Below are 22,653 nucleotides of genomic sequence, written 5' to 3'. Positions count from 1 at the left end.
AGTCACAAATAATGCCTGTTCGCTAAACACCAACACTATTTGCTCTGTAATACTCGTTTTCAATAATGTACATAAGCGCAGCACATTTCACTTTCTCCCCACTACATATATACACAGCTAGCAGCGCTGCTGAGGCTAGAGGCTGTGCGATGACCATGGCAGCCCGTCATTTTGCACGATCATTCAGCACAAAAAAACTCTCCCCGCTTCCGTTTGAGCTGCAAAATGGCGGCTCAGCCACCAGCACAGAAAAATAACGCGCGCACTACACAATTCAAATATAAACAGCCAACCCGCGCCGTGGGGCGGAGCTAGCGCCATGCTTCAACGGCTACAGAGAACCTCAACCGCCACGGCAATACCCTGACGTCACGCAGACGACGCCCACTCCATCATATTTGAACTATTGAAGCGTCGCCCAGTCCCACCTCTCTATAGGTCCATTGTAGGATGGAGGTGGGGGCACGGCGAGAGGTGTGGCTGTAGTAAATCACCGCTGTCATGGATGTGTGCGCCACGCCCATTTACGACATGGCTTTGGGCGGTTTACACAGTGGATGGGCGTTGCCCATAACGTTTGTAAACTAGCGTCCTCCAATGGGAGCAGCGCGTCGCTGAGCGAGCCAGGATTGGAGGTGGAGAGGAGGAGACTGTAGTTGTGCGGAAAGCGGCAGTGAGGCTTCAGTCACTGTGCTTCCTTTATAGCTGCACGATAGCAATCTGCGTCCCCATCCAGCTGCCAGGCCGAGCCTCTATTCACAGACCACAATGCCCAAAAGAAAGGTGAGACTGCTCTTCCCGATCGCGATGGGCTCCGGCCTATTCCCGCGCCCCTTTCCTGGCGGCCCCGTGGCGATGCGTTCTCCCCGCTTTGTCTGCATGGGGAGCCCCCCGGTTACCGCGCGTTTTCTCTCCCCTCTCGTTTATTTTTTTCCCCACCCTTCTCTCCTTCGTACCGTGTTTATTTGCCTCGCATATCCCTATGAAGCTGCTTTTTTTTTTTTTGTGTACGGGTGGTGTATGTAGGGGGTGGGGTCCTCTTCCATTATTATTATTATTATTATTTTTTTATCCAATATTGGCCGTGCTCAATGACGGCTCCTGCAAAGAGGGGAGAGCGGTGACGTCCATGTTTCTGGAGCCCGCATGACTCGTGTCACACTAGCAGTTCTGGCACTGGTGGGCCTGCAGTACCGTCCAGCCTCCACCCTGCTGGCTGGCCGATGATACATGATCCACGGCTGCTCTGTTCACCCCACATTCCAGGGAAGTTTGTGTGTGCAATAATCTGCATAGTGTGACCAACTTGTGACTATACTGCGCCCAGCGTCACCATGTGTATGTCCGTTACACCAAGTCCTCTCCATATGTAACCTAGGATCAGCCATAGGCAGCAGGGTAATTCTATCTTCAAGCACTTTAAGGTGTCAGGGCTCCTGTATTGCATCTACAATTTTTTTGTGATCGTGTGTAACTTCAGTGTTTTCTTTTGTTCTTGTCTTTCTGCTGCTTTATTGTCTTAGATATGTAAAAAAAAAAAAAAAAAAAAAGCAAGGCAATCTTGTGTGTGCGTTCTGAAATTCTAATATGTTTATGTTTTCGTATTTATGTCAGTATATTGTATCGTTTACTGTATCCTGATTCATTAGTATTTGGGGAAAGAGTAATTTGGCGCAAAACTGCAGGCACATGTGCTTGAGAAGGGATGAGACTTACCCTTTTGTTAACCAGCCCCTTTGAACCTCCACCAGGGACATCTGTCATCCTTTTACATTTAAGCCCTGAAATCCTCTATGGTGAATTGCAGATTTTATTTTTGCGAGAGATATATATATATATATATATATATATATATATATATATATATATATATATATATATATATATATATATATATATATATATCCCTGTTCTGATTTTGACGTTTAGTCTTTTTTTCACAATCTTTTCATGCTACTTACTATTGTGTACATACATGGACTAATTAAAGCTTTCTCATATAAAAGCATTGGCTTAATGTGCTCAGGTCTACATGGGCGGGAAACGGTTAGATGACTTATTGGTGAGCAGGAGATATGGCTTTTGGATTATATTGCAGCTTTCATGATGGGTGTTTACTTTAGTTCTGGCCAAAGTAGTTTAAATCTACACTAATCTTGCAGCTTTTATGTAGAACATAAAGAAGTAAAATTGATGAAGAGATTTAGGGGCATATTTACTAAGCAATGGCTGATCAAAACCCTTGATTTTTGTGTAGATGAGCTTATAAGAGCAAATATTATTTTAATGCAAAGCAAGCCTGGCATTGCATTTACTATTACTGCTCTTTTAACTATTACTGGCAAAATTGTGGGTTTTGAAAATCCAATTAGTTAGTAAATAAGTCTTATGCTCCTGTTTTGACCACATGGATTTGATATTTTAACTAGTCATTTCTTACACTCACATTAAAACAATCTGTCATTCACTAGAACATTTAAAGTAGTTCAGGTATATTCTTTTATTTCTCTTTAAACAATGGAGACTGGGTTCTAGGCTTTTCTAGCTCTAGTGTGTAATTGTTGTACTATATTCTTTTCATTGTTTCATAGGACACTAACATTTCCAGCACAAATGCTGCTGGAACATGGGATTCTTCAGTCAATTATTTTTGCCATTTGAGTAAAATTCTAGACCTAAACAATGCTTTGAGAGTGTGACCTGTTCATTCTTTATATATGGACTGTGCCCGACTAACAGAGCAGAGTTACATTGTAGCAATGGTACAGTTCTCATCCCTTTTTTTTTTTTTTTATATATATTTTTTTTTTTTTTTCATAACAGAAAATTAGAGCTTTACCAGTATTTGGTTATTCAGTATATTGACTGTAATGTAAACTATTTCCACTTTGCCTAGCTACTCTTTAATGGGTGTCTTTGCTTAAGCATATTTTTTATTAAAACCATTAACTGAATACCTACAATAGGATTTATGTTTGAAATTGCCTACTTAATATGTAAAAAGCACACTGGGGCAGATGTATTAAGCCTGGATAAGTGGCTGGTGCATTATTCACCTACCAATCCGCTCTTAACTTGAATTTTTTTAAACCCAGATTGATTGGCTGGTGTGTTATCACCTTCCACTTATCACTTCTCCAGGCTTAGTACATCTGCCCCACTGTTGCTGCTAGATGACATGTTGCCAAGGACCCTGTTTTAGGAAAACAAATGAACAACATTTGAATTCATTATTACAGATGTTGCTATGTGTGTGGTGTTAGAAACCTGACACTCAACAAGAGTCCCCCTCCCCCCTAGCAAATGGCATCAACAGCATTCTTGCTAACTGCGTGACTTAAGTATATAGACTTACTGTTGTAATTGTGGTATGCAGAATTTTGAGTTTAACGCTTTGTATGTAGCATTTAGATAACTAGTCCAAGATTCTTGGCGAGCTGTTGCCAGTTAGTTTTTAGTACTGATCTAGATAATGCAATCTACATACTTCTATACAATTTATGGCAGAGATTTATCAAATCCTGGAGAGGTGTACAGAGGTGCAGTTGGCCATAGCAGCCAATCAGCATGACATTTTACAAGCTGTGCTAGAAAATGACAGAAGCTCATTGGATGCTCTGAGCATCTTTATTTTTTCTCGGGCATGCAAGCATATTGCTTCGTAAAGCGCAACAAAACTTAGCAAGTAGAGCATATGAAAAAAGGCTCTTCAGTCCTACTTACATACACTGTTTGGGGGACTTACTGGTGTATGGGCTCCCCCAAACCGCCCCCCCCCCCCCCCCCCCCTCCCTTTCCCTAGTTTAGCTTGATAAGTTTCTAATTGCTTTTTGTATCTTCTCATGCAGTCTCCAGAGGGTGCTGATGCCAAGGATGCTGGCAAAGTAACTAAACAGGAGGTAAGTGTAATTTCTGCTAGTATTCTATGCGGATAGAGCACAGGGGTTGTGGGGGCAGGGTGCATGAATATGTATGGGGTGTATTCAATTGAATACGATGGCAAACATCACAGGTATTCCCTTGCACTTGTGGGGGTGCAATAATAAGAATTTACTTACCGATAATTCTATTTCTCGGAGTCCGTAGTGGATGCTGGGGTTCCTGAAAGGACCATGGGGAATAGCGGCTCCGCAGGAGACAGGGCACAAAAAAGTAAAGCTTTTACCAGATCAGGTGGTGTGCACTGGCTCCTCCCCCTATGACCCTCCTCCAGACTCCAGTTAGGTACTGTGCCCGGACGAGCGTACACAATAAGGGAGGCAATTTGAATCCCGGGTAAGACTCATACCAGCCACACCAATCACACCGTACAACTTGTGATCTAAACCCAGTTAACAGTATGATAACAGAAAGAGCCTCTTAAAGATGGCTCCTTAACAATATAACCCGAATTTGTTAACAATAACTATGTACAGTATTGCAGATAATCCGCACTTGGGATGGGCGCCCAGCATCCACTACGGACTCCGAGAAATAGAATTATCGGTAAGTAAATTCTTATTTTCTCTATCGTCCTAAGTGGATGCTGGGGTTCCTGAAAGGACCATGGGGATTATACCAAAGCTCCCAAACGGGCGGGAGAGTGCGGATGACTCTGCAGCACCGAATGAGAGAATTCCAAGTCCTCTTTTGCCAGGGTATCAAATTTGTAGAATTTTACAAACGTGTTTTCCCCCGACCACGTAGCTGCTCGGCAGAATTGTAATGCCGAGACCCCTCGGGCAGCCGCCCAAGATGAGCCCACCTTCCTTGTGGAATGGGCCTTAACAGATTTAGGCTGTGGCAGGCCTGCCACAGAATGAGCAAGTTGAATTGTGTTACAAATCCAACGAGCAATCGTCTGCTTAGAAGCAGGGGCACCCAACTTGTTGGGTGCATATAGTATCAACAGCGAGTCAGATTTTCTGACTTCAGCCGTCCTTGAAATGTATATTTTTTAAGGCTCTGACAACGTCCAACAACTTGGAGTCCTCCAAGTCGCCAGTGGCCGCAGGCACCACAATAGGTTGGTTCAGGTGAAACGCTGATACCACCTTAGGGAGAAAATGCGGACGAGTCCTCAGTTCTGCCCTATCCGAATGGAAGATTAGATAAGGGCTTTTATAAGATAAAGCCGCCAATTCAGATACTCTCCTGGCGGAAGCCAGGGCCAGTAACATAGTCACTTTCCATGTGAGATATTTAAAATCCACCTTTTTCAATGGTTCAAACCAATGGGATTTGAGGAAATCTAAAACTACATTTAGATCCCACGGTGCCACCGGAGGCACCACAGGAGGCTGTATATGCAGTACTCCTTTAACAAAAGTCTGTACCTCAGGAACTGAGGCCAATTCTTTTTGGAAGAATATTGACAGGGCCGAAATTTGAACCTTAATAGATCTCAATTTGAGACCCATAGACAATCCTGATTGTAGGAAATGTAGGAAACGACCCAGTTGAAATTCCTCCGTCGGAACACTCCGATCCTCGCACCACGCGACATATTTTCGCCAAATGCGGTGATAATGTTTCGCGGTGACTTCCTTCCTTGCCTTAATCAAGGTAGGAATGACTTCTTCTGGAATGCCTTTCCCTTTTAGGATCTGGCGTTCAACCGCCATGCCGTCAAACGCAGCCGCGGTAAGTCTTGAAAGAGACAGGGACCCTGTTGTAGCAGGTCCCTTCTCAGAAGCAGAGGGCACGGGTCGTCCGTGACCAACTCTTGAAGTTCCGGGTACCAAGTCCTTCTTGGCCAATCCGGAGCCACTAGTATTGTTCTTACTCCTCCTCACCGTATAATCTTCAATACCTTTGGTATGAGAGGCAGAGGAGGAAACACATATACTGATTTGTACACCCAAGGTGTTACCAGTGCGTCCACAGCTATTGCCTGTGGATCTCTTGACCTGGCGCAATACTTGTCCAGTTTCTTGTTGAGGCGAGACGCCATCATGTCTACCATTGGTCTTTCCCAACAGTTTACTAGCATGTGGAAGACTTCTGGATGAAGACCCCCCTCTCCCGGGTGAATATCGTGTCTGCTGAGGAAGTCTGCTTCCCAGTTGTCCACGCCCGGGAAGAACACTGCTGACAGTGCTATTACGTGATTCTCCGCCCAGCGAAGAATCTTGGTAGCTTCTGCCATTGCACTCCTGCTTCTTGTGCCGCCCTGTCTGTTTACATGGGCGACCGCCGTGATGTTGTCCGACTGAATCAACACCGGTTTTCCTTGCAGGAGTGGTTCCGCCTGGCTTAGAGCATTTTAGATTGCTCTTAGTACCAGAATGTTTATGTGAAGAGACTTTTCCAGGTTCGTCCATACCCCCTGGAAGTTTCTTCCTTGTGTGACTGCTCCCCAACCTCTCAGGCTGGCGTCCGTGGTCACCAGGATCAAATCCTGTATGCCGAATCTGCGGCCCTCCAATAGATGAGCCTTTTGCAACCACCACAGAAGATATACCCTTGTCCTTGGCGACAGGGTTATTCGCAGGTGCATCTGAGGATGCGACCCTGACCATTTGTCCAACAGATCCCTTTGGAAAATTCTTGCATGGAATCTGCCGAATGGAATTGCTTCGTAAAAAGCCACCATTTTTCCCAGGACTCTTGTGCATTGATGTACAGACACCTTTCCTGGTTTTAGGAGGTTCCTGACAGGTCGGATAACTCCTTGGCTTTTTCCTCGGGAAGAAAAACCTTTTTCTGAACCGTGTCCAGAATCATCCCTAGGAACAGCAGACGTATCGTCGGAAAACAGCTGCGATTCTTGGAATATTTAGAATCCAGTCGTGCCGTCGAAGAACTACTTTAGATAGTGCTCTTCCGACCTCCAACTGTTCTCTGGAACTTGCCCTTTTTAGGTCGTGCAAGTAAGGGATAATTTAGATGCCTTTTTTCTTTGAAGAAACATCTTTTCGGCCATTACCTTGGTAAAAAGGCCCGGGGTGCCGTGGATAATTCAAACGGCATCGTCTGAAACTGATATTGACAGTTCTGTACCACGAACCAGAGGTACCCTTGATGAGAAGGACAAATTTTGGACATGGAGGTAATCCTTGATGTCCAGGGACACCATATAGTCCCCTTTTTTCCGGTTCGCTATCACTGCTCTGAGTGACTTTATCTCGATTTGAACCTTTTATGTAAGTGTTCAAAACATTTTAGATTTAGACTATGTGTCACCAAGCCGTCTGGCTTCAGTACCACAATATAGTGTGGAAAAATAATACCCTTTTCCTTGTCGTAGGAGGGGTACTTTGATTATCACCTGCTGGATATACAGCTTGTGAATTGTTTCCAATGCTGCCTCCCTGTCGGAGGGAGCCGTTGGTAAAGCAGACTTCAGGAACCTGCGAGGAGAAGATGTCTCGACTCTCCAATCTTTACCCCTGGGATAATACTCGTACGATCTAGGGGTCAACTTGCGAGTGATCCCACTGCGCCCTGAGACTCTTGAGACTACCCCCCCACCTTGAGTCCGCTTGCACGGCCCCAGCGTCATGCTGAGGACTTGGCAGACGCGGTGGAGGGCTTCTTTTCCTGGGAAAGGGCTGCCTGCTGCAGTCTACTTCCCTTACCTCTATGTCTGGGCAGATATGACTGGCCTTTTGCCTGCATGCCCTCATGGGAAAGGAAAGATTGAGGCTGAAAAGACGGTGTCTTTTTTAGCTGAGATGTAACTTGGGGTAAAAAAGGTTGGATTTCCCAGCTGTTGCTGTGGTCCCCAGGTCCGATGGACCGACCCCCAAATAACTCCTTCCCTTTATACAGCAATACTTCCATCTGCCGTATGGGATCTGTATCACCTGACCACTGTCGTGTCCCTGACATCTTCTGGGAGATATGGACAACGCACTTATCTTGATGCCAGAGAGCAAATATCCCTCTGTGCATCTCACATACATATATATAGAATGCATCCTATTAAATGCTGTACATGAATAAAATATTTTTAGTCAGGGAATCCGACCAAGCCAACCCAGCACTGCATCTCCAGGCTGATGGCGATCGCTGGTCGCAGTATAACCACCGTATGTGTGTATATACTTTTTAGGATATTTTTCCAGCTTCCTATCAGCTGGCTCCTTGAGGGCGGCCGTATCTGGAGACGGTAACGCCACTTGATAAGCGTGTGAGCGCCTTATCACCCTAAGGGGTGTTTCCCAACGTACCCTAATTTCTGGCGGGAAAGGGTATAACGCCAATATTTGCTATCGGGGTAACCCTACGCATCATCACACACTTCATTTTATTTTATCTGATTCAGGAAAAACTACAGGTAGTTTTTTCACTCCCACATAATACCCTTTCTTGTGGTACTTGTAGTATCAGAAACACGTAACACCTCCTTCATTGCCCTTAACGTGTGGCCCTAATGAGAAATACGTTTGTTTATTCACCGTCGACACTGTATTCAGTGTCCGTGTCTGTGTCTGTGTCGACCGACTGAGGTAAATGGGCGTTTTTTTAAAAACCCCTGACGGTGTTTCTGAGACGCCTGGACCGGTCCTAATAGATTGTCGGCCGTCTCATGTCGTCAACCGACCTTGCAGCGTGTTGACATTCTCACGTAATTCTCTAAATAAGCCATCCATTCCGGTGTCGACTCCCTAGAGAGTGACATCACCATTACAGGCAATTTCTCCGCCTCCTCACCAACATCGTCCTCATACATGTCGACACACACGTACCGACACACAGCACACACACCGGGAATGCTCTGACAGAGGACAGGACCCACTAGCCCTTTGGGGAGACAGAGGGAGAGTCTGCCAGCACACACCAAAAACGCTATAATTATATAGGGACAACCTTATATAAGTGTTTCTCCCTTATAGCATCTTTTATATATATATATACAATATCGCCAAAATCAGTGCCCCCCCTCTCTGTTTTAACCCTGTTTCTGTAGTGCAGTGCAGGGGAGAGCCTGGGAGCCTTCTCTCCAGCTTTTCTGTGAGAGAAAATGGCGCTGTGTGCTGAGGAGATAGGCCCCGCCCCTTTTTCGGCGGGCTCGTCTCCCGCTATTTTTGAAGTTAGGCAGGGGTTAAATATCTCCATATAGCCTCTGTGGGCTATATGTGAGGTATTTTTTGCCTCTAATAAGGTTTTTATTTGCCTCTCAGAGCGCCCCCCCCAGCGCTCTGCACCCTCAGTGACTGTTGTGTGAAGTGTGCTGAGAGGAAAATGGCGCACAGCTGCAGTGCTGTGCGCTACCTTTATGAAGACTCAGGAGTCTTCAGCCGCCGATTTTGGACCTCTTCTCTCTTCAGCGTCTGCCAGGGGGCCGGCGGCGCGGCTCCGGTGACCATCCAGGCTGTACCTGTGATCGTCCCTCTGGAGCTAGTGTCCAGTAGCCAAGCAGCAAATCCACTCTGCACGCAGGTGAGTTCACTACTTCTCCCCTAAGTCCCTCGTTGCAGTGATCCTGTTGCCAGCAGGACTCACTGTAAAGTAAAAAACCTAAGCTAAACTTTCTCTAAGCAGCTCTTTAGGAGAGCCACCTAGATTGCACCCTTCTCGTTCGGGCACAAAATCTAACTGGAGTCTGGAGGAGGGTCATAGGGGGAGGAGCCAGTGCACACCACCTGATCTGGTAAAAGCTTTACTTTTTTGTGCCCTGTCTCCTGCGGAGCCGCTATTCCCCATGGTCCTTTCAGGAACCCCAGCATCCACTTAGGACGATAGAGAAATGCTGTTTTGGAATGGCACATCATGTCCATCTCACTAAACATCTCCCACAAACACGCACACACACACGATTGAATATCGCCCATAGAATACCGAAAGCGGCAGAAGCAAAAAGAAATTCGTATAAAGAGCCTAATTCAGGTTGGATTGCAAAACGCGATCCAACCGCAAAAATTACAAAAAGATGCGAGCTGTCCTGCGCATGCATTTTCTGCGGGGGTCGCAGAAAATGCGATCGCCTCTGCCTGTCAATCAGGCAAGAGGCGATCGGGGGGGGGGGGGGGAGCTGGGCTTCCTTGCCCTGCGATGGGCAGCCTCCAGCATGCAAACAAAAGAATTGCATATTCTGCTATTAGCAGAATTTGCAATCCTTACTTAAGTGCAGGCTTAATTTAAGGATTAATTGAATGTCACCGGGGGATCAAATAGCGGCCCGTGTTAATTTACAGTAGCTAATTTGATTCTCCCTTAGGGGGACATGTACTAAGCAGTGATAAAAGTGGAGAAGGGAACCAGTGGAGAAGTTGCCCATGGCAACCAATCATCTGCTCTGTATACTTTTAAAGTATGCAAATTAGAAATGTTACATCAATGCTGATTGGTTGCCTTGGGCAACTTCTTCACTTTTATTACTGCTTAGTACATGTCCCCCTTAAGGGCCCTACACATTGGCCGAGCTGCCCGACGGCGGATACGGCCGACCCGACGGCGGAGGGGCAGTGACGGGGGGAGTGAAGTTTCTTCACTCCCCCCGTCGCCCGCCTGCATTGAAGTGCAGGCAAATATGGGCGAGATCGTCCATATTGGCCTGCATGTACAGCCGTCGGGACCAGCGATGAACGAGCGCGGGGCTGCGCATCGTTCATCGCTGGAGCCGCCGCACTCAAAGATATGAACGGTATCTCGTTCATTTATGAACGAGATCGTTCATATCTTTGACTGATGTCGGCCAGTGTGTAGGGCCTATTAGTCTCTTGTAATTTAGAGCGCACAAATACAGCCTGCATAGTACCATAGTGTTAATTAAATAGAATGTTTGAGCCTTTTCTTTTAACTTAAGTGTCACATACCTGATCATGGTGAGTTAAATGTTGAATTAAAGGATCAGCCTGTAAAATCTAGAAACCTGCTTAATTTTTTAGGGTAATCACATATTTAATCTATATTTCTCTATCGTCCTAGTGGATGCTGGGGTTCCTGAAAGGACCATGGGGAATAGCGGCTCCGCAGGAGACAGGGCACGAAAAGTAAAGCTTTTTCCGATCAGGTGGTGTGCACTGGCTCCTCCCCCTATGACCCTCCTCCAGACTCCAGTTAGATTTTTGTGCCCGGCCGAGAAGGGTGCAATCTAGGTGGCTCTCCTAAAGAGCTGCTTAGAGAAAGTTTAGCTAGGTTTTTTATTTTACAGTGATTCCTGCTGGCAACAGGATCACTGCAGCGAGGGACTGAGGGGAGAAGGAGTCAACTCACCTGCGTGCAGGATGGATTGGTTTCTTGGCTACTGGACATCAAGCTCCAGAGGGACGATCACAGGTACAGCCTGGATGGTCACCGGAGCCACGCCGCCGGCCCCCTTGCAGATGCTGAAATCAGAAGAGGTCCAGAATCGGCGGCTGAAGACTCCTGCAGTCTTCTAAAGGTAGCGCACAGCACTGCAGCTGTGCGCCATTTTCCTCTCAGCACACTTCACACGGCAGTCACTGAGGGTGCAGGGCGCTGGGAGGGGGGCGCCCTGGGAGGCAAATGAGTACCTATAAAGGCTAAAAATACCTCACATATAGCCCTAGAGGCTATATGGAGATATTTAACCCCTGCCTAATTTTTCTAAATAGCGGGAGACGAGCCCGCCGGAAAAGGGGCGGGGCCTATCTCCTCAGCACACTGCGCCATTTCCTCTCACAGCTCCGCTGGTCAGGACGGCTCCCAAGTCTCTCCCCTGCACTGCACTACAGAAACAGGGTAAAACAGAGAGGGGGGGGCACATTTATGGCGATATTTTGATATAACAAAGCAGCTATAAGGGAGCACTTATTATAAGGCTATCCCTGATATATATATAGCGCTTTTGGTGTGTGCTGGCAAACTCTCCCTCTGTCTCCCCAAAGGGCTAGTGGGTCCTGTCTTCGTTAGGAGCATTCCCTGTGTGTCTGCTGTGTGTCGGTACGTGTGTGTCGACATGTATGAGGACGATATTGGTGTGGAGGCGGAGCAATTGCCAAATATGAGGATGTCACCCCCTAGGGAGTCGACACCAGAATGGATGCCTTTATTTATGGAACTACGGGATAGTGTCAACACGCTAAAGCAGTCGTTTGACGACATGAGACGGCCGGACAATCAATTAGTGCCTGTCCAGGCGACTCAAACACCGTCAGGGGCTATGAAACGCCCTTTGCCTCAGTCGGTCGACACAGACCCAGACACAGGCGATGACTCCAGTGGTGACGGTGACGAATCAACCGTATTTTCCAGTAGGGCCACACGTTATATGATTTTGGCAATGAAGGAGGCGTTACATTTAGCTGATACTACAGGTACCACTAAACAGGGTATTATGTGGGGTATGAAAAAACTACCTATAGTTTTTCCTGAATCAGAAGAACTAAATGACGTGTGTAATGAAGCGTGGGTTGCCCCTGATAAAAAGCTGATAATTTCAAAGAAATTATTGGCATTATACCCTTTCCCGCCAGAGGTTAGGGAGCGCTGGGAAACACCTCCTAGGGTGGACAAGGCGCTAACACGCTTATCTAAACAAGTGGCGTTACCCTCTCCTGAGACGGCCGCACTTAAAGATCCATCAGATAGGAGGATGGAAAATATCCAAAAAAGTATATACACACATGCAGGTGTTATACTACGACCAGCTGTAGCGACTGCCTGGATGGGCAGTGCGGGGGTAGTTTGGTCAGAATCCCTGATTGAAAATATTGATACCCTGGACAGGGACAATATTTTACTGTCGTTAGAACAAATAAAGGATGCATTTCTTTATATGCGTGATGCACAGAGGGATATATGCACACTGGCATCACGGGTAAGTGCTATGTCCATTTCGGCCAGAAGAGCTTTATGGACGCGACAGTGGACAGGCGATGCGGATTCAAAACGGCATATGGAAGTTTTGCCGTATAAAGGGGAGGAGTTATTTGGAGTCGGTCTATCAGATTTGGTGGCCACGGCTACAGCCGGGAAATCCACCTTTCTACCTCAAGTCACTCCCCAACAGAAAAAGGCACCGACTTTTCAACCGCAGCCCTTTCGTTCCTTTAAAAATAAGAGAGCAAAGGGCTATTCATATCTGCCACGAGGCAAAGGTCGAGGGAAGAGACAGCAACACGCAGCTCCTTCCCAGGATCAGAAGCCCTCCCCGGCTTCTACAAAAGCCTCAGCATGACGCTGGGGCTTCTCAAGCGGACTCGGGGACCGTGGGGGGGGGCTCACTCGCAAGTAGATCCCTGGATCCTGCAGATAATATCTCAGGGATACAGGTTGGAATTAGAGACGGATCCACCTCGCCGTTTCCTGAAGTCTGCTTTACCAACGTCCCCCTCCGAAAGGGAGACGGTGTTGGAAGCCATTCACAAGCTGTACTCTCAGCAGGTGATAGTCAAGGTACCTCTTCTGCAACAAGGGAAGGGGTATTATTCCACTCTTTTTGTGGTACCGAAGCCGGATGGCTCGGTAAGGCCTATTCTAAATCTGAAGTCCTTGAACCTGTACATAAAGAAGTTCAAGTTCAAAATGGAGTCACTCAGAGCAGTGATAGCGAACCTGGAAGAGGGGGACTTTATGGTATCCTTGGACATCAAGGATGCGTATCTCCACGTTCCAATTTACCCCTCACACCAGGGGTACCTCAGGTTCGTTGTACAAAACTGTCACTATCAGTTTCAGACGCTGCCGTTCGGATTGTCCACGGCACCTCGGATCTTTACAAAGGTAATGGCCGAGATGATGATTCTTCTTCGAAGAAAAGGCGTATTAATTATCCCATACTTGGACGATCTCCTAATAAGGGCGAGGTCCAGAGAACAGCTAGAGATGGGATTAGCACTGTCTCAGGAAGTGCTAAAACAGCACGGGTGGATTCTGAATATTCCAAAATCCCAGTTAATGCCGACAACTCGTCTGCTGTTCCTAGGGATGATTCTGGACACGGTTCAGAAAAAGGTTTTTCTCCCGGAGGAAAAAGCCAAGGAGTTATCCGAGCTTGTCAGGAACCTCCTAAAACCAGGAAAGGTGTCTGTACATCAATGCACAAGAGTCCTGGGAAAAATGGTGGCTTCTTACGAAGCAATTCCATTCGGCAGATTCCACGCAAGAATTTTCCAAAGGGATCTGTTGAACAAATGGTCAGGGTCGCATCTTCAGATGCACCTGCGGATAACCCTGTCTCCAAGGACAAGGGTGTCTCTTCTGTGGTGGTTGCAGAGTGCTCATCTATTGGAGGGCCGCAGATTCGGCATACAGGATTGGATCCTGGTGACCACGGACGCCAGCCTGAGAGGCTGGGGAGCAGTCACACAAGGAAGAAACTTCCAGGGAGTATGGACGAGCCTGGAAACGTCTCTTCACATAAACATTCTGGAACTAAGAGCAATATACAATGCTCTAAGCCAGGCAGAACCTCTGCTTCAGGGAAAACCGGTGTTGATCCAGTCGGACAACATCACGGCAGTCGCCCATGTGAACAGACAGGGCGGCACAAGAAGCAGGAGTGCAATGGCAGAAGCTGCAAGGATTCTTCGCTGGGCAGAGAATCATGTGATAGCACTGTCAGCAGTGTTCATCCCGGGAGTGGACAACTGGGAAGCAGACTTCCTCAGCAGACACGATCTTCACCCGGGAGAGTGGGGACTTCATCCAGAAGTCTTCCACATGCTGGTAACCCGTTGGGAAAGACCAATGGTGGACATGATGGCGTCTCGCCTCAACAAAAAACTGGACAGGTATTGCGCCAGGTCAAGAGATCCGCAGGCAATAGCTGTGGACGCGCTGGTAACGCCTTGGGTGTACCAGTCGGTGTATGTGTTTCCTCCTCTGCCTCTCATACCAAAAGTATTGAGAATTATACGGCAAAGAGGCGTAAGAACGATACTAGTGGTTCCGGATTGGCCAAGAAGGACTTGGTACCCGGAACTTCAAGAGATGATCACGGAAGATCCGTGGCCTCTACCTCTAAGGAGGGACTTGCTTCAGCAGGGTCCCTGTCTGTTTCAAGACTTACCGCGGCTGCGTTTGACGGCATGGCGGTTGAACGCCGGATCCTAAAGGAAGAAGTCATTCCTACTTTGATTAAAGCAAGGAAGGAAGTAACCGTGCAACATTATCACCGAATTTGGCGAAAATATGTTGCGTGGTGCGAAGATCGGAGTGCTCCGACGGAGGAATTTCAACTGGGTCGATTCCTACATTTCCTGCAATCAGGATTGTCAATGGGTCTCAAATTGGGATCTATTAAGGTTCAAATTTCGGCCCTGTCGATTTTCTTTCAAAAAGAATTGGCTTCAGTCCCTGAAGTCCAGACCTTTGTTAAGGGAGTGCTGCATATACAGCCTCCTGTGGTGCCTCCAGTGGCACCGTGGGATCTCAATGTGGTTTTGGATTTCCTCAAATCTCATTGGTTTGAACCACTAAAAAAGGTGGATTTGAAATATCTCACATGGAAAGTGACCATGCTTCTAGCCCTGGCTTCTGCCAGGAGAGTGTCAGAATTGGCAGCTTTATCTTACAAAAGCCCATATCTGATTTTCCATTCGGACAGGGCAGAACTGCGGACTCGTCCGCATTTTCTCCCTAAGGTGGTGTCAGCATTTCATCTGAACCAGCCTATTGTAGTGCCTGCGGCTACAAGTGACTTGGAGGACTCCAAGTTACTGGACGTTGTCAGAGCATTAAAAATATATATTGCAAGGACAGCTGGAGTCAGAAAATCTGACTCGTTGTTTATATTGTATGCACCCAACAAGATGGGTGCTCCGGCGTCTAAGCAGACGATTGCTCGTTGGATCTGTAGCACAATCCAACTTGCACATTCTGTGGCAGGCCTGCCACAGCCTAAATCTGTAAAGGCCCACTCCACAAGGAAGGTGGGCTCATCTTGGGCGGCTGCCCGAGGGGTCTCGGCATTACAACTTTGCCGAGCAGCTACGTGGTCAGGGGAGAACACGTTTGTAAAATTTTACAAATTTGATACTCTGGCTAAGGAGGACCTGGAGTTCTCTCATTCGGTGCTGCAGAGTCATCCGCACTCTCCCGCCCGTTTGGGAGCTTTGGTATAATCCCCATGGTCCTTTCAGGAACCCCAGCATCCACTAGGACGATAGAGAAAATAAGATTTTACTTACCGATAAATCTATTTCTCGGAGTCCGTAGTGGATGCTGGGCGCCCATCCCAAGTGCGGATTATCTGCATAAATTGTACATAGTTATTGTTAACTAATTCGGGTTATTGTTGAAGGAAGCCATCTTTCAGAGGCTCCGCTGTTATCATACTGTTAACTGGGTTTAGATCACAAGTTGTACGGTGTGATTGGTGTGGCTGGTATGAGTCTTACCCGGGATTCAAAATCCTCCCTTATTGTGTACGCTCGTCCGGGCACAGTACCTAACTGGAGTCTGGAGGAGGGTCATAGGGGGAGGAGCCAGTGCACACCACCTGATCGGAAAAAGCTTTACTTTTTGTGCCCTGTCTCCTGCGGAGCCGCTATTCCCCATGGTCCTTTCAGGAACCCCAGCATCCACTACGGACTCCGAGAAATAGATTTATCGGTAAGTAAAATCTTATTATTTTGTATTTATTTTTTAAGGGCTGGGTTCAATTAGCCTTGTTAATTTACAGCATAAGTAAAATGTTTGGCTTTTACGTCTGAGGCTATTCCAACAGCTTGTCCTCATCTTGTAAAACTGCAGCTACTGCACGTTAATCCATAGGTTACAGGAAAGTGCCTGGAGCTATTGGTTAACGCATTTGCGGCACCAACAATAAGGGCACTTACAATGGATTTCCGTTTGAGCCTCCCTCTGCCTTCTGGGATTAAATCACAGCCCTTCTAAACAAGGTGACCAATGTTATAATTCTTAAAATCCCATGGTCCTTCTTCCTGAGGCTCCTCATCGAAACTTTAGGAAAACCAGTGAACCCACAATGCTGCTAGATACCACATAGGTTCTAATTCAAAGCTCCCTGACTCCCACCCACAAATCTTGCAGCTGGCTGTGATTTTAAAAAATTAAAATCACTGCATATGTTAACAAATTTCAAAAATTCTCTCCCTCGCGGCGTCTGTTTCACATTTAATCATCCATCCCCTTTATTTATTTTTTCTGCTTTCAGGATTTAGGAAACCTTTTTAAGTCATTTTGTTTCAAACTATGCTACCCCCATTCATTTTCAGTTTGATTGCATTAGTTTGTGTAAAACCCATTTTGGGTGAATCTCAGTCCCCCACTCCCTTGTTCCTCCATCCCTTGCCAATGCCGGTTCTTCTTTACTTGATCATATTTAGCATATTCCTCAAGCATTTGCTTAATTCAAAATCTGTTCTATACTGGGTAATGCAAAATAACTTAAGCAGTTGCTACTCGCATGTTTCTGCATTTGTTCTATTATTGTGTAACGTTTTCAATTCATCACTGAGTTCCTAAGCTGGGTATACACTGGCTTATATATTGTGGACTGGTCTGCACCCCCTGATATGTATGTGAATGGCGTTGTTCACCTACAAACCGCTTCATCCCTGCAGAATGGCAGATATATTGGCAAATCATGCTGTGTATGGCTGATCTCCAGACTGCCTGTACACTTGCTGCAGAGGCTGCCTGTGGGTGACCTTATAAACAGGGCGGGCATATAAATGCCCGCCCAGTTGTAACGTCAGGCACAACACATCGGACGTCGAGCAGTAAGTGTGTGCACTGGCAGATTGGCTGGAATGCTGATCTGTCGGCTAGTGTGTACACTGCACTACTGTCTTATGCAGGGGTGGGCAATTATTTCATCTGGGGGGCCACTTAACACTTTCCAGCGAGTACTCGAGGGCCGCACAGAAAATATTGTGACATTGCGTCGCATGTTACCTAAAATGTGCATAGAATCCTTCTATTTATCACACAAATGCGGTCGAAATCGAAGGATTGTACCTGGTATCTCACAAGTGTATGGGCTACATAAGTTATCATCTTCCCTCCGTCTATCCCCTCCCTGGACAAAACTTTCAGCTGCCCTTCTCCCAGTCCCTGGACCAAATAATCAGCTCCCCACCTACCCAGACAAAGTTACCAGCCTCCCTCGGGCCGCTTGTCTTTGCACACTGATGGGAGGGAGTGGGCCGGGCAGGTTCAGTTCGTGAGCTGCATCCGGCCCGCGGGCTGTATTTTGCCCACCCCTGGTCTTATGTGTTGGCATTATAGAATGTAAACATTTGAAAGAAATAGTTTTGTGTAAGCTAAAATGTTAATGCTCTGTTTGAAATTATGCACAATAATGGTAACAAATTTGTCTGGAAGAAACATTAATAAAGGATATGAGGGACATTAATCTATTGGCATAATTAGAAATAACTGCAGTGAAGCAAAGTTAGAGGCAGTTATGAGTGATGGGATTGATGCGGTAACTGTACTTTTAATGAAATCTGTCCAAACCTACTATGGGGGAATTCAACTGAACAGTATGTACTGCAGATGTGCATATACTTGCCATATACAGTAGGACTGGCATTGCATGCTTTCCTTTGCACCTCTGGATGGGTATGAGGGAGAACTTGCAGGGCCAGTGCTATTCCGGTATTAAATCTGTCCTCTTCTCTCCCCCCCCCCCCCCCCCCCCCATATGTTATGGATTTTCTCCCTCTCTCTCGTATTGTTTAAGCAAAACCTTTATCTATATTGTATATCCTAATGTTTCTGAATATTCTTCTTTTTTTTTTTTTTTTTTTTTTTAGCCAACCAGAAGATCAGCAAGATTGTCGTCGGTAAGTATTTAGCTGAAGTCTGTATTGAGTTGATAGCTCTTTTGCAAGCATATCAATTCTGTTTCTAAAATGCTATCTTGAATTATATTGTCCACAGAGGTTTTGTAAAAGTGTACATGTCAGTTTCTCAAACACTGTCCTTGAGGGTCCCCAATGGTCCAGGTTTTATGTTTACCCATGACTCTGAACAAATGATTAAATCAAATTGACTGTGGTGCTAATTAAGTCACCTGTAGCAAAGTATGGATATTCCTAAAACCTGGACCATTGGGGTGCCTTGAGGACCGCGTTTGAGAAACGGACATACACATTTTTTTTATTTTTTTTTGTTATTTTTTTACCTGCTCTTATATCCAAAACGGTCTTTGTAGCTATAATTGTATGCAAACAGTAGAACTGATTCTGTTGTCGCATACAAGGACAATATTATTCTCTGAAGGCTCATTCACATCATTGTATTTGGGGTGTGCAGGAGATGGTTTTTATGTAGTATACCACAAAACCTCTTTCTTATCTACCCAGTGCATGATTGTGACCAAGCCCTAATTATGGCAATATGTGCTATTAATGTCTGTGGCTATAAGCCGTTATGATTACTTATTTACCCAGTTATACAACTTAATCTATGTACTGTCAGCGTTGTCTCAAAATAGCAACTATTTGTGGAATGTGTATAGCTGTAGTTTATTTTATTTTTTGAGAGGGGAGAGCTCTCCAGCCTTTGGCATTGTAAAAAATGTGGCTATTGTACGAAAGTAACACTTTAGTGTATTATGTAAGATAATGTGGTAGGGGGTAGTATTTCTAGCTGTATTCACTCAATGGGCGGGGTTCAAAACTTACAGCTGCCCTCCCGCCCCCATCGCGCCCACCGGCAGTATTCAAATGTTACTGCCGATGGGCGCGATATCAGCATTTCAGCTTGCCATCCCTGGGGTGGTGAGCTAAAATGCACGAAAAATGTGACCCATTTGGATGCCCGAACGGGACTTTTCGCGATCGCGCCCATGACTTAGTCGGGTTTAGCTGCTTTACGCGGCTAAACCCGTCTCTTATGGGCGCGATAACGGGGCCATAGAATATCGCCCCACGATCTCCTGTCACTTTGGATGGGAGATCAGGGACAATAAAAGATTTGAATCCCGCCCAATTACTGTGTTACGCTTATAACTTCAGTTAGTGTGTGTTTACTGATATTTTAGTTCTACTTATTTTCAGAAACCTGCCCCTACTAAACCTGAAGCAAAACCAAAAAAAGCTGCAGCCAAGGTAAAGGTTCCTTTCTCCTGCCTAAATAATATAAAAAAAAAAATACTATATATTCTTTACAGCATGTCCAGACAAATGCTGAAATCTGATTCACCTGATTAGACTTCAGTTGTGGCTCTTTGCAAATTGACCTATTAATTTTAGTAATATTAGATGACAATTGCAATTTCCGTATTGGGAAAAACGTGTGTTAGCTAGTAAATTTGTCTGAAGTGTAAATGCAGCCGCCCTTCTATTTTTTATTTATTTTTATTTTTTTAACATTTTCTTTTAACATTTTCTTATACTCTGTATGGCATTATTTAATTGGCCTGCTGTAATATCATGCAACAAGCGATTCCAGAGCATTAACTGTTCTCGGCTCTCTTGAAATGTCTGCCATATTTAATCACCCCAAGATGTTGCGAGAGTAGTAAAGAACCTGTTGCTATACTTAGATTTTAGTTTCATTTGACCGCTACACTAGACAAATCGTATATATATTTTTACATTTATAGCCATCATGAAAACATCTTGAAATGTATTAATTTATTCTTGTGTGGGTTTTCTTTAAGAAGGAGCCAGGAACAAAGGCAAACAAAGGTGCTAAAGGGAAGAAGGAAGAAAAACAAGAAGCTGGAAAGGAAGGTACTGCTCCATCTGAAAATGGTGAAAATAGAATTGATGAGGTACATTTCAAAGATGAGTCAGTGGTGGTGTTCTTTACAGTCATACAGCCATTGATTGCATGTTCATAATGCTTCTTTTTATTGCCCATAATATTACAGATTCGCATCTCTCGCTCAACTGTTAATGTTTCCACATCCAGAGGTGCCCTGCCCAGCACACTGTCAATAAAAGGGCAGATTGAAACAGTGAAGGTTAAGGGTATGGTAGATCATGTTATTGTGTGCAGTGCATAGAAAGCTAGTAGTGTGGTGCTATTTCTGTGTGGAAGCTAAACTTCCAGGTAAGGCTTCTTGAGTTTATTAAATTAAAGCATAGCAAGTTTAACTGCAGTTTGCATAAAAAAGGGCCTTTTTATATAAATGTTCACAACTATTACAGAAGCATTTTTTTTTTTACAGTAAAAACACTCGAGTACTGTAGGTGCCAGGGTTGGAGGTCACGGATCTAATGTAGGAAATAACCATGATTCTTTGTTTTATCACACAGGCACAGAAAATTGAAGCAGTGGGTGTCAAAGAATAAACTGGTCATGGAAAACTTTCGTTGATTTTACGTACCTCTTGAAGAACTTTAAGAAAAAAAAATATTTTTCTCAAGTATTTTGTAAAGGCTAATTTTTTTAGGACTACGGTAGTTTAACTTTTACATATATATAATGAACATTTTCTTGTTCATGCTTTGCCGATTTGATTTTTCTCATTGTCTGCGAGTTTAAAAAAAAATATAAATAAAAAAAAAAATAGCATTAGTGGTGTGCTTGAGGCTATTTTACATATCTTTTATTGCTTTTAAGAAACCGGTCTTGTGCTTACAGCAATGGTTTTTGTTTTTTTACTGTGTATCTAAATCTTTCCATGCCATTTTCTACAGCAATAATTAGTGGTGCTTTTGTACTTACAGTTTGTGTGGTTTTGAAAATGACTAAATTGTGACCATCTGCTGGTTTTTTTTTTTGTGTTTTTTTTTTGTGTGTTTTTTTCTTGTGTTTTTTAATTTTTTGTTTTCAAGTTTGAAAAATAAACTGTTCCTTTTAATGGTGTTTTAGCCCATTTTGTTCTGTATTAAGATACTCCTTATAAAATATACAGCTGTGCTTGGGAAATATTACTGGGCCAGCACGTGTCCTATTAATGCAGGTTGGTTTGTTTGTTTTTTCCTCCGATTTGGTTTAAGGAAATGCTGCAGTCTCAAAGCTTTCACATGCATCCAGATTTGTCTTTGTCCAGCTCTGCAACACAGAAAAGATGCTACAATATGCACTTATGTAAAATAGCCAACTGTACACAAAGTAACTTCAATTTGTAAGGCTGGCAGTTTGTCAAGGTTTTTGTGAACAGGTCATCTGTTAACGTTCACTGGTAATAGAGGTCTTGTACTAGGGCGGAATTGATACATAATTTCTCTATCGTCCTAGTGGATGCTGGGGTTCCTGAAAGGACCATGGGGAATAGCGGCTCCGCAGGAGACAGGGCACAAAAGTAAAGCTTTCCGATCAGGTGGTGTGCACTGGCTCCTCCCCCTATGACCCTCCTCCAAGCCAGTTAGATTTTTGTGCCCGGCCGAGAAGGGTGCAATCTAGGTGGCTCTCCTAAAGAGCTGCTTAGAAAAGTTTAGCTTAGGTTTTTTATTTTACAGTGAGTCCTGCTGGCAACAGGATCACTGCAACGAGGGACTTAGGGGAGAAGAAGTGAACTCACCTGCGTGCAGGATGGATTGGATTCTTGGCTACTGGACATCAGCTCCAGAGGGACGATCACAGGTACAGCCTGGATGGTCACCGGAGCCTTGCCGCCGGCCCCCTTGCAGATGCTGAAGTAAGAAGAGGTCCAGAATCGGCGGCAGAAGACTCCTCAGTCTTCTAAAGGTAGCGCACAGCACTGCAGCTGTGCGCCATTTTCCTCTCAGCACACTTCACACGGCAGTCACTGAGGGTGCAGGGCGCTGGGAGGGGGGCGCCCTGGGAGTCAAATGAATACCTATTTTGGCTAAAAATACCTCACATATAGCCTCCGGAGGCTATATGGAGATATTTAACCCCTGCCAGAATCCGTTAAGAGCGGGAGACGAG

General features: G+C 45.3%; 1 protein-coding gene across 7 annotated transcripts; it reads left to right on the top strand.

Moving 5' to 3' along the window:
• The first annotated feature begins 338 nt into the window (after positions 1–338).
• Positions 339–21,619, top strand: HMGN3 (high mobility group nucleosomal binding domain 3). Of its 7 annotated transcripts, none has more exons than XM_063916857.1 (7): positions 339–783; positions 3,849–3,899; positions 18,618–18,647; positions 19,866–19,916; positions 20,474–20,584; positions 20,684–20,865; positions 21,072–21,619. In XM_063916857.1, exons 1-6 carry the CDS (start codon positions 769–771, stop codon positions 20,816–20,818), a joined length of 393 nt encoding a protein of 130 aa, XP_063772927.1. In that variant the 5' UTR covers positions 339–768; the 3' UTR covers positions 20,819–20,865; positions 21,072–21,619. The 7 variants fall into 7 exon arrangements, with proteins under 7 accessions (XP_063772927.1, XP_063772930.1, XP_063772926.1 ...); XM_063916856.1 differs by having other exon boundaries at positions 346–783; positions 20,471–20,584; XM_063916858.1 differs by having other exon boundaries at positions 349–783; positions 20,471–20,584; positions 20,684–20,783.
• The last annotated feature ends 1,034 nt before the right edge of the window (positions 21,620–22,653 follow it).

The sequence above is a fragment of the Pseudophryne corroboree genome, chromosome 4, assembly GCF_028390025.1.
Source record: "Pseudophryne corroboree isolate aPseCor3 chromosome 4, aPseCor3.hap2, whole genome shotgun sequence".
Taxonomy (NCBI): Eukaryota; Metazoa; Chordata; class Amphibia; order Anura; family Myobatrachidae; genus Pseudophryne; species Pseudophryne corroboree.
This window is presented reverse-complemented; position numbering and strand designations above follow the sequence as displayed.

Coding starts and splice junctions, on each gene's coding strand:
- HMGN3 (XM_063916856.1), top strand. Junction 18,648..19,865: donor GATCAGCAAGATTGTCGTCG/GTAAGTATTTAG, acceptor ACTTATTTTCAG/AAACCTGCCCCTACTAAACC. Junction 19,917..20,470: donor CAAAAAAAGCTGCAGCCAAG/GTAAAGGTTCCT, acceptor GTTTTCTTTAAG/AAGGAGCCAGGAACAAAGGC.